This window comes from Ruditapes philippinarum, unplaced genomic scaffold (assembly GCF_026571515.1).
Source record: "Ruditapes philippinarum isolate M1 unplaced genomic scaffold, ASM2657151v2 ctg2329_1_1_1_1, whole genome shotgun sequence".
Classification (NCBI taxonomy): domain Eukaryota; kingdom Metazoa; phylum Mollusca; class Bivalvia; order Venerida; family Veneridae; genus Ruditapes; species Ruditapes philippinarum.
Window position 1 is genome coordinate 108,404 of NW_026861630.1, and position 12,596 is coordinate 120,999.

The following is a 12,596-nucleotide window of genomic DNA, read 5'->3' on the forward strand; positions in this document are numbered from 1 at the left end:
CTCGTTCATCCACAATGTGTGATCCGTAATATGTCGATACCATTATATGGTGAACACTTATCTTTTAACCTTCTGTTAATTGATCTTTAATGAATAAAAAATTAATGAAAGAAATAATTCACTTTAAATATCCGTAACAGAGAGTAATTATGTATACTTTAATTCATATAATCAGGTATATTTTTTTCCATTTCACTTTAAAAAGATACACAGTATATCATTCCGTGAACCCTAGTTTTCGTTATTTAAGCTTTTTTCCTTTTTTATTTATTTATTTCTGTTAGTCTGAAGAGGTCTCCCACCATGTTGCTGATTTTTAAAGTCTTCATAGTTTTAATTCGAAATAACTTCAATGACGCTATAAATAAAGTATGAATGAAAACGTTTAAAAGGTATTTAGGTCCTTCCTCATGTTTGTATACGACAGTAATGATAACTTTTGAGAGTTTCTAGGTAAAAAAGCTTGTAGCTTTCTACTTAATCAAACAAATCAAAGAATAGTTAAAGTATCTGCAATTGACTTTCATAAAGAGGGAAATACAGATCGTTATTTCACACATTTTGTAATGTTTATTCATTCTTACATAATTATATGTACATGCAGGTAAAAAGATCGATGGTAGGAACATTACCTAAAAATTCTCCCAGAAGTAAGCAAGACCTATAGTTCAATAACAGTTAAATTTATAGTCCAAATGTAAATTGTTGTATTAAACTTGAAAATATATGATCATATATGGTACCATATCGAAGATGAAACAAAGCACTTTCAAACCCAAGAGAGTTATTTGACTTGAAAGCATTCTTGGAAATACATTGGATTATAATCTTAAAGCATAGCAACATCATACCACTACCGGCGCATATTTCAGGATAACTTTTTCTGGAGCATATTTCAGGATAACTTTTTCTGTAAATCATGTGACAAAATAAAGAACAACACATTGCAATACAACGCAATATAATCCAAGTCAATGCATTACACTGTAATATGAAACATTTGCCACTTTATTTCTGTCAGAACAAAAGTACATATTATACACACTGTGGATAAAAAACGACATAATCTGTCGCTGCAAATTATGTACATATGAAAAAAGATCTAAATTTGTAATAGTTTCTATTTATCTGGGAGGGTGCAATATTATCCATACATACGTCATGTTTTAATCTCGATTTCTTTAAACCTAAATGATTGGATTTGATCCCAAAGACCAAGGATCAGAGTAGCATCTGAATCCCGATATGACATTGTGTGAGGACCGAAAAGTTTTTCTGTGTTCCTCAACAGTGTGTTGTGCTGAACTCCGGTGTCTGTTATGATCTGTATCATTTCTTTATCCCCCAGATTAGCAAACACGTAGTTGTCTTTATCCACAATTATCTTGAAGGACCATGGATTTTGATAAACGGCATCATTAGTTTGCATAGAGTAACCGAAATTCGAAGCACAGTAATCGTAAATGATTTGTCCATTCTTCCTCGACATACAAGTAACCGTGGTTTTGACGTCACCATCGGCAACAAATACTTTTTCGCCATCGAAACTCACCGCTAGATAAGAGGGCATTTCAAGCAAGAATGAGTAGTCCTCCGAGGCAGCTCCAATAATCTTCTTGGTGTGCCCACGTTTATCAAGCACGTACACTTTACCGTTTCCAGGGTTATCGTGACAAGAGATCAGAATATCCTCTTTTGATACTGCAACACCCCAGCACATCCGGTCTGTTTCAATCGTTCTGCCTTTAGTTATACCCTCAAGTATATTTGCGTTTAGAAACTGGAGCTTCTTTACAAAAGGAAGTGTAGCGACCACCCATTTATCATTCACTACTGCAATATCCCAAGGAGCTGCATTGAGTTTGATATCGAATTTGCATTTAAAGTGACGGTCCAGCAACTTTACTTTGTAGTTGTGCTTATCGCAAATGGCAAGACTTCCATTATCAAGAAAAGCAGATCCAGTTATTTCGCAATCGTGTTTATCATCGTCGTCCGGCATACGAACGGAATGAACAAGTGTTTCAACGACTCTCATATTTTCTTTCTTCAAGTCACTTAAATCTATATGAAAAGCTTTCGGAATAATCTTCAATTTTGTATCTCCTAATGTTTCAAGTTTATCCAGACTTTCCACCACTTGTGCGTCACGAATGATCTCAATCTCTGGGATATAGGCTTCTCTTTTTACATGTTTCAAAACCTTCTCGTAGTCTGTTAATTTCCTTTTCGCTTTCGTGTACGTTGCGAAACTAGCAATATTATCCTCTGTCTTTCTTACTTCTGTTACATTTTCGATAACAATGTTTAGCATCTTCATCGCCTTTTCGCATATTTCAACATGGTCTTTCATAATTTTGTTCTCTTTTTCAAAGATAGTATCCACCTCATCATACAATTCTCGTTCCAGTTTGTCAAGTAGGCTGTTGAAATCATTTCTTATCTCTTTTATTGTACCTATGCATTTGCTTTTCTCTTCCTCCAAATCGTTAATGTCTTGTTTTCTCAAAACGAGGATGTTCTTGAAATCTTCAACAATTGTTTTTGTTTCTTTCTTCATCTTTTCAAATTCTCCCTTTTCAATTTCAGTGCTTCCGAAGAATTTTAATGAGACAACACTATCGCAGATTTTGTGTTTAATCTCTTTACAATCAAGACATATGACGTCACCATGGTCTTTGCAAAAGTATTCCACAGGGTTATTCTTATGATGCTCACAGACAGTCATCGATTTCTTCACGGGTCTCGGCATTTGCACTCCATGGACAATCTTATGACTTCTTGTTGCTTGAAACTTCCGGTGAAACTTTTCGCATTTTTCGCACAGGTACTCCCTACACATGCGACAGAAGCCGTGTGCTTTACTGTCCTTATTTTCAAACTTGCACGGGTCACATGTTCTTTTAATAAAATCAACCTCTTCTTGCTTCGGTGCTTCTGGACGCTTGATCACGTGTTTATGTGCTGGTGCTGGCTCCTGATCCGAATCTTCGGATTTTATATCTAACGCTTCTGACATTAAAGACGATGGTGTAGACACTGACGTCATTTTTAATTATTCAAACTTATTTTATGAGTTACAGTATTAATTTAGTCACTAGTTTAGTACTATATCTATAGTCTAAGTCTCAACCATAGCCCATAGGCAGATATCAAACATCCACGCTATCTTTTAAAGTATACTCTTTAAACTATTCATACCCGTTTAACAGAGCTCTGAAGTTAGAAAAAAATACTTTGGAAAATAAGATTTTTGGATTGTATTACTATTGGCTTTCAAATTCGTTAGAGCATTTACTCGTTGGCTTTGTTCTTTAATTTAGAATACTTAACACTTTCACAATAGAGTAAACTTTGTATTGATCATAAATATCCATGTTAGGTAAAAGAGTTAATTTTTGTATATTTAAGTGAAACAATTGACATAATGATTTTAAGATTATTTTAACAAAACATTTTATTATACACTAATACATGTAGATATACCTGTGTTGAACTTTCCTGTTAACAATTGAGAATTAAGTATATGCAAGTTTGTTATATATAAAAAAAACTTCATTTCGATAATTTTGTTTCCACTTAAACATGAATTGGTGATTACACATTTTAATATTATTTTAAATCTGTTTTACCTATAATATCAACGTTTTAAGTTAAACTGGTACAAATGTGATAGAAAAAATATGCCTACAATAATAAAATGGGTAGAGGAAACCCTCTGATCTGTTTCTAAGTCTGCAGAAAAATATGATTAAAAAAAAATTCGCAGAAAACAGACTTTCTGGATAATTAAATTTAACGCGTCTAAGGCGTCTGTGTGTATGTTGTTGTTATTGTTGTTGTTGTTGTTATTATTGTTGTTGTTGTTGTTGTTGTTATTAGTGTTGTTATTGTTGTTGACGTCTTCTTTTACGACCGGTGCTAGAAAAACATCAGCCGTGTTAGACAAGTTGCCAGATCTAAATGACGTCCTTCTCGGCGCTGCGTTCTTAGGTTTACACCATTTTGCCATTATATGTTGTACATTCATACGCAACAATAAGAACTGCTAAATGAAAATATTAGTTGTTTTTTTTTAATTTCTTTTTGTATATGATTTATAAGTTTTAAGCAAGAAAAATAAACACCGGCTATTGTCACGGACGGGAAAATCTAGCGATTACTTTTAGCGAAAACTCGGCAGCAGGGCCCGGATTTTGTTACCACCGTAGCCTACACAGATATCCTTGAGCTAGATGTCCGGTGTGCACCGGTAACAAGTGAAAGAATCTTATAATAATTGTCATTTGCCATATCATGTGTCTGTCTATATTACTTAAACTCTACAAAAAAGGAATCTTTAAGATATATTGAATCCTAATGGGTAATGTAAGAATGCATTATTAGAAATATGTCTTTTTTTAAGTCTTATTTTCAGTCTGTGACATATAAAGACGCATTGATACTTGCTGCTCAAAATTTAGACCATCCCGGTAGGTATTATTCAATTGATCTTACTCTGGACATATATGAACACATATGATACGACGACGGCTTTAATTGAATATAAAACCCCTGACATAACATAAGATTGTTAAAGTAGCTTGATTTGCCGGTTAAACACGAGCAGTATCACTCATTATAGTGTAAAAAGAAGCTTTTATCTCGGTCAAGAGAATTGGAAAGTTGTAAACTTTTGTCTCCTTGAAAACGTCAACCTGGAGTAGTTTAACTTGTTGATTATAAAATACGAATGATTTAACCATCTTAAAATTAAAGCAAACTTAAAGTTACATTAAATAAATATGTAAAAATATTTTGCCGTCGGCCTAAAAATCAAACATTCTACAGTTTCATTAACCTGTTTAATAGTTTTGTTGTAAATCTCATCAAATATTGTTCATAAATTAGGATTTTAAACGGGAAACCCCACGGTAACACTAAAGTTCGTATACGAATTTTAACATGCAAATGAAGACTATAATGAGCTCGTGTATGCGCTACGTCACAGTTTTATAGTTGCTATACGGAACACAGCAAATGTGATATTTTCTTGTGCAAACACACTTTAACCGTTTAAGCTTCACGGTGCACTAAACCTAGGGTTCAGTAAAAGTAATCCTCTCGTAAAAAGATTAAATTTGTATGAAAACATCCGTTACAATGCGGAAATATACCGTTAAATTAGGACTGCCACTTATAGTCATGTTCGTTGATTTAACACTGATGTAAGGATGATCCGAAGGCGGAGTTTTTCATGCAAACAGAAATTGTACTTCCCATTTCGCCACAATGAGGTTACCTATTTTTATGCTAATAAAACTCATTTTGGTTGTTTGGACACTAAAATAAGACTTGGAGTCGATATAAAACCCAATTTATTAATGAAATGTCGCTATTTAGTTTTTTATGAAATTTATTAAATGTAACTTTAAAACCCAATATCATATTAATGTAATTTTTTTCAAAATGGTTTAAGGTCTACTGTTCAATACTCAAGGAATTTCTCATTCGGTCCGTTTACTTTACTTTGAATGGATAGCTAACCGTATATGCGTCACTCTTTTTCTTCCTAGGGGTCTATCTTAAGTTAAATCTAGTAATCTACTGAATGTGTTTGAATGTGACAGGTGGGTAATTCAAGCGTTTTATTTATCAGTAGTTGAGCATAAGTTGTCCCCCTTTGACTAATTTCTTTACCTTCTCTACACCCCGGATATTTACTTTGTCAAAGGTTTATGACATGCGACATTTGATAAGGCATCAAAAAACAACGCTGAACTATGTACCGATATCATTAATGTGGAATTTCTGTGTATGCATGTGGGCGTGAACAGAGGAATAATTATTACTCGTCGATACAGCAAAAGAAAACAAGGTAAACATAGAGTTTTGTATTGTAATAATGTTTTTCGTTTTTCGGTAGTTCAATTATCAGGTGCATCGAAGGTAATCTATCGTTGAAAAGTCGAGTTGCTGTAACCTGTAATATATCATTGATGCAATTTACCTTGTAATTCTTAACGATAAAGAACGATCAAATACAATACATGAAGTTATCAAAGAAAATGTTTCCATATAGAAATGTTAATATGCTGAAATAACCATTTAAAAAAAAATTACTCTGTGTTTTATCAGGACATTATAATGCAAGTTATTAAAGACTAATGAAATATAGATGTATAATAAACCGGAAGTATTTTTTTCTATTTAAATCAATAACCGGTATAAATTTCAATATCAAGATGAACAGATAAATCGGTAAAAGTTCATGATCGTAGAATGATGTTTACACTGTATTAAGTTGACCTGAGGCTTGTTTTTGATAAGACTCGATATTTAAACAGCGGTGTAGTAGGGGATTATAGTTTTGCTTATAAAGTTTTATAATGTAATTAAAGTACACACTGTCATTATTACACAGTTACATGAATATATACATGTATAACATAGTTTTGGTCAGTCATGCATTACGAATAGCCCTGAAATATATACGCGTCTAGAATACGCGCATTTACAGGTATAGACAATAAAGAGCAATTTTATTGAACAAGATTGAATCGAGTACATGCATCGCTAATTTTGTGTAATAAATTCGACCTGCATTGAACAGTTGAACTATGAATTGGCTTTCAATGTGATGACAAGCGAGCAGTTCAAGACCCTGGTCAGACTGCTAGGTCAGACTGCTGCGTTAGCCTATACACAATCGTTTAAGTCACTGTAAGATCTTATAGTGTATGGAGTTTGTTATCACTGTATTAGCATACGAATGATATGTTTGTTTTGCAGTTATAGTGTTTATACAACAGGGGTCGGTGAAATCACATTGAAATTTTGCATTCCAACTGGTTAATCTTCATCTTAGATAAGCATCTAGGGTTATTTAATGTTTTGAAACTTTTAACTCGTTAGTTCAGCTTTGATTGTTGTTGTTGTTGGTATCTTTGTATTTATATTCCTTAAAACATATTAAATTCTTAGGCAAAGATAGGAAGTTTACTGCTTAATCATTAAATTTTTGCGGTTTATATTATTGATACGCAATTTGATATGAAATAAGATTATTTTCCTTTAAATTGTTAGAAATTACACACATTCTGAAACTTAAGTTTTCTAATTAAATCGAGAAAAGTACATGTTCTTTTAGTCATATAAATATAATTATTTTATTTAATGTAATAAATATACCCAATTAATCTCCTTTAGAACGTGTTAAAGATACTTACTGTGAACCTAATTTAAGGGAGATAATTGAGTTAACCTTATGAAAAAGTAATTGACAGGGTTGTCGTACATGATTGACACATGAAGTAATTCAGATAAATGCGTAAAAATATGTGTATATCAAGCATTGTATCAGTTAGGATATTGTTTCAAAGCTTATATTTTAAATTTATTTACCGGGTATAATTAAGTGATACAAAGTTATAATTTATTGACCATATTATTAAATCGTTTGGATGGCACATCATGATGTATATCTATATAGTTTACAGTAGAAATCAATTATCACCAGGGCTGACCTTGAAGTTTGCGGAATTTGGCTTAAACAGATTACAAGCCTTACTTAAAAAAATATTTTGTCTTTAATGTTTTTGCATGATTTAATTTATCATATTAAGTATTCAATTTTATCACTATAGCAACTTTTAAAGCTGAAGGGCCTCAAGATTAGCCAAAATATTTTAACAAAAAAAGATCTAGAAAAATATACTTAAAAGAATAATAGAAAAGTATAACGATTATCAATTTACATGTTCTGTGCGAGTAAGGGATGAGTTGACAGTAATTAACACTACAGAGCTATTTTTGCATATTTTGACTTCCTTTTTCTTTTTTTTCTTTTTTTTTTGGAAATATGCGTGGCTTGTACGTGCCGATTTCAATGTATAAATTACCTTTTTTGCTCACATCAGCATATATTTATTTTTAGATACATTTTCAAAATTTGTATGAAAATAAAAATAAATCTGGAGGCATGGTGCTTAAATGTATATGTATACATAAACAGTTCATTATTATTTTTACAAGCTATAAAATTCTACTTAACAATCATCTAATGGCTGTACATTTATAACAAAGTTCTGATAAATGAGCTGCGTTACGACAAAACCAACATAGTGCGTTTGCGACCAGCATGGATCCAGACCAGCCTGCGCATCCGCGCAGTCTGATCAGGATCCATGCTGTTCGCTTGCAAACCCTATTACAAGTAGGGAAACTGATAGCGAACAGCATGGATCCTGATCAGACTGCGCGGATGCACAGGCTGGTCTGGATCCATGCTGGTCGCAAACGCACTATGTTGGTTTTGTCATGACACGGCTCAAATATACAGATCGATTACTATGATAATAGAATATTTCTAGCTGCTCCTTTGTGACTTTGTACCAATTCGTTTTCCTCTTATTCAGTTTCTGTACAAATGTCAAAATTCACATTTTAGTATAGATCTAAAATGACATATGTTCTTATTAATTAAAGCGCAGCTCAGATATTGTACATATATGAAAGTGTATTATGATTTGAAAAAAATTATCACAAATGAAGTTAATGGCATCTCAAATAATGAAAACAATGTAGTGAAAAATGTTTGAGTATAGAAAGTTTGAATGTATATGCATTTGTAGATGATTATTTGTACATTGTTTTCTCTTTAAGAAAATAAAACTAAGTTTAAATTATGAAAGCTCGCTGATGATTGGCTGAGTGAAAGGTGACTAGAAATGATTTCGTATTTGGTCACGGTCAGATCTAAAAGCGGAGCGTTATTTAGAGCTGATTTTTATCAGAACAGAACAGAACATTATTTTATTTTGAATTGTACATAGTACATAATCATAGTGTGATAATACATTGATAGAAATACATAAACAATACATTTTCAATACTAATTATCAATGAATTAAAACAAACTATATCAGATTGATGTACGAGTATATTAAGTATTTTTGTTTGAACTATTTAATTAAGCATATACATGTGGCTGACTAGTTAATGTGGTTGACTTCAAACCACACATCTCTCATCGCTGTTGGTTCGAATCCTGGAAAGTCGCCACACAACCTATACTGTGTTTGTGCGGCGTGAAACCCAAATAAAAATAATAATATATATCAGCATGGTACGCATTTTCGACTCGTTTATTTTGTTATGCCATTTATGTACACATGTGGGCGTCAATTTATGTGGAATATACATAAACAGATAATAGAATGTATCTAGCTGTCAATATATTCAGTCCGGCTTAGTCAGATAATCATATAGATGTAGACCTTTCATGTGTTTGCAAATTGGCTGTCTGGTTATCCATTTGCTACAGTAGAGTGACAAAGAAACTGGTTCAAGACACATATATGGTTTGAAATATGAAAGTGTCTGTGGGCACTTGATCTAGAATAGTTTTAGCGAGGCTAAATTGTTCTCTGCTAAAATTCTGGTAAGATCCGAGTTAAAGTATTTCACTGCTGAGAAATGGGTCGATATTAAATGTTTCGGTAAAATCGGGAAAAAGGTGTATTTTCATATCGGTACCTTCTTTGCGAAATCTGCAAAACCAGTACCATCTTTGCTCATACACAGATCATTCTTTGCTGAAACAAATCGAATCGACGACAGAATGTTCATTCCATTGTTAAAAGTAGGAAGCATGTATACCACGGAACATTGAAATGTTTTACCTATTTCTTTGGAATGTGTCCATTTTTTTAATTACCACAACTCCAAAAAAACTTCACAACATCGCAATGTTTCGCCACACCAACCGTCTAAGTATGTTTTGTGGGCTAAAATGTACAAGTTGTTTCATTATGTACAGATCTACTACATGTAACATATATGAATTTTATCTTATCTTAAGACAAATAGCAATAAATGTCAAAAATGTATTTTAAATTATAAAAACGCTGTACTTTCGGTTTCTTTTCGGCACGGGTTAACTCCTTGCTATTGACTTTTCCTATCACAGGTACCCACTTAGCACTGTATTAATAAAGTATTTAATTTGTACTTTTTGATAATGTTTTGCGTCGTTGAAACCGAAGAAAAAGAAAAAAAATGAGAATGCGATAGAAGTTTACAGTGGCACTGACATCAAAGATACGGCTAGTATATAACATTGGTTATTCCCTTGCTACGTACCAAGCTAAGAGGGTACTCATGATAAACACAAAGAGGTAACCCGAATGTAGGGAGTTTTATTGAATTTTTAATACATTTTTACTATTAATTGCCATTTATCTGAAGATTATAGCTAGGCTGTTAGAAGGCTGCAAGGCTGTTAGGCAGCCAACTTCAGGCTGCTAGGCTGCTAACTTCACAAATTTCGAAGCGTCAGAATGAAAGACAAATAAAGTTCAATATTTTAAAAAATAAAGATCGCGATATTGAAATAAGACATGGAATGGTCTAAGTATGTGCTACCAATTCATTTCCGACGGTTTTTATGTTTGTACTATCCTTAGTTTTCTTTAGGCTGCTAGGCTGCTGGGCTGCTAGGCTACTAACTTCACAAATTTCGAAGCGTCAGAATGAAAAATTCACGTTAAGACAAAGTTCTACATCTTAAAAAATAAATATCATGATATTGTAAAAAAAGCTGTGAAATGGTATAAGGAAGTGCTACTAATGTATTTTCGACTGTTTTCATGTTTATACTATTCTTAGTTTTCTTTAGGCTGCGAGGCTGCTAGGCTGCCAACTTGCTAGGCTGCCAACTTCAGGCTGCTAGGCTTCCAGGCTGCCATGTTGCCAACTTCAGGCTGCTAGGCTGCCAACTTCAGACTGCTAGGCTGCCAACTTCACGAACATAGCTTATAATATGTATGGTGTGTACATAATCAATTCACTTGTTCATTTGAGCTCAAAGAGCACGCTGAGGCGGTAGGCATAGCAAATATCGCAATATTGTGTAGCTTACTGCGGAGTTGCGGTAATTGAAAAATGAAAAAAATTCCTAAGAAAGAAATAGTTAAAACATTTTAGTGTTTCGTTGTATACTTGTTTTTCACATCACATACCTACTTTTATCAGGACAATGAACATTCAATGGATTGGTGTCTGTCGTCGATTTGCTTTCAGCAGAGTGACTTGTGCATGTGCAAAGAGGGTACCGATTCAGTAGATTTTGCAAATAGGGTACCAGTATGAATGTGCACCGTGGGAAAGGTCCATGTTAAAGGTCCAGGTTATTTTTACACTGGTAAAAATCATGTCTACATCCTGACTCTTTGATTTATGTCTTTCAACTTTCACCAACCGAAACAAAACTCGAATGTTTGGAATGTGCATGTGTTTGTATTCATTTTGTATCATATCTTATAACATTGCAATGTAAAACTTCTGTTTAAAATTATAAATGCTAACATATGGAAATTAAAAGATTTGTCACGAGAAATAGTCATTCAGATTTTCTAGTTTCGTGAATATTTTAAAGTGAACGTAAGATGATAATGCGTGATAAAATATTTCAATACTTGAGTATGTGAAAAGTATATAGCTCATGTTTAAGACATAGTACACAGTACTTGGGGCTTCATAGAGTTAAAGTTAACCCTTTCACTGATATAAGGACGGCATATGCCCTCCCTATTATTTTCGGCGTATTTGCCATATGGACGGCTTTTGCCGTTTATATAATAATAATAATAATAATAATAATAATTATTAAAATAAAAATTATAATAATAATCATAACAAATATATAAATAATTATACCATCGACAATAATTATTATTATAGTAGCAGATTTGGAAACATATATAATTATTATAATACTAATAACAAATAATAATAATAATAATAATTAATAATACAGTAATTTCTTAGAAAACCTTCTGGCAAATAAGTGATCAATAAATAAATAATCCTCTGGCAGCGAAAGGGTTAAAGACAGATATGTCAGCCAACATACGTGTAAGGGACCGAAGACAAAGGCTGGGTCTGTTCAATGTTTGGGACTGGCTGGGAGGTCACTATAATTATATCAGGCCCTCAGAAATGTGTACTTTTTCTTGTATTATATCGCACTTTACAAGAACATAATGATAAAATTCAACTTGGAAGAAAATCATGTTGTTTGATTAAAACAAACTCTAGTAAAATGTATGAAAGCTTGTACATGTATACTGCGCGTTCCAGCGGTTATACGGCGCTAAATTTTAGCGGTCCTAAAAAAAAAAAAATTTAGTGCCCTGCTTTATTTTAGTTTTTAATATAATTTATGATAACATTAAAAGTATACGTTAGTGTTCAAATGTAAACATTAGCAAAATTAAATTAAAACACTAAAAACACTGTTTATTAACTTCATTTTGAGTTTTTTATGTCCGCCATTTTGACATTTTATTGGTACATGTATTGTTGATGGTCAGATGCCGGTGTCATAATTCATTACAAATGCTAAAATGCCAAACATTTGCATGATTTCTATTACTAACTGGCTGCAATACAATAGATTTCTTTGACAAAAATGAAACATAAATATTTGAGTACAGATACACTTATTTCATTTTGTACCAACAGAAATATACTATACACGGGATATTTTAAAGTTTTACTGGAACAGGATGAATGTAATTCCGGGGAAAATTTCCTAGCAGACGGATACCCCCCCC

General features: G+C 32.8%; 2 protein-coding genes across 2 annotated transcripts in view; one reads left to right on the forward strand and one right to left on the reverse strand.

Moving 5' to 3' along the window:
• Nucleotides 1–994: 994 nt before the first annotated feature.
• On the reverse strand, nt 995–3,210 carry LOC132716354 (uncharacterized). Its single transcript, XM_060699613.1, has one exon. The coding sequence runs from the start codon at nt 3,047–3,049 to the stop codon at nt 1,160–1,162; it is 1,890 nt and encodes a 629-aa protein (XP_060555596.1). The 5' UTR covers nt 3,050–3,210; the 3' UTR covers nt 995–1,159.
• A 2,509-nt stretch (nt 3,211–5,719) lies between these two features.
• Nucleotides 5,720–12,596, forward strand: part of LOC132716355 (inverted formin-2-like) — a 62,783-nt gene continuing 55,906 nt past the window's right edge. Inside the window, exon 1 of the mRNA XM_060699618.1 lies at nt 5,720–5,857. The gene's annotated coding sequence lies outside the window, so the exon portion shown is untranslated. The remainder of the gene's footprint in view (nt 5,858–12,596) is intronic.

Excerpts from the sequence above, each read along its gene's own strand:
- LOC132716354 (XM_060699613.1), bottom strand. The coding sequence starts at position 3,049 with ATGACGTCAGTGTCTACACCATCGTCTTTAATGTCAGAAGCGTTAGAT.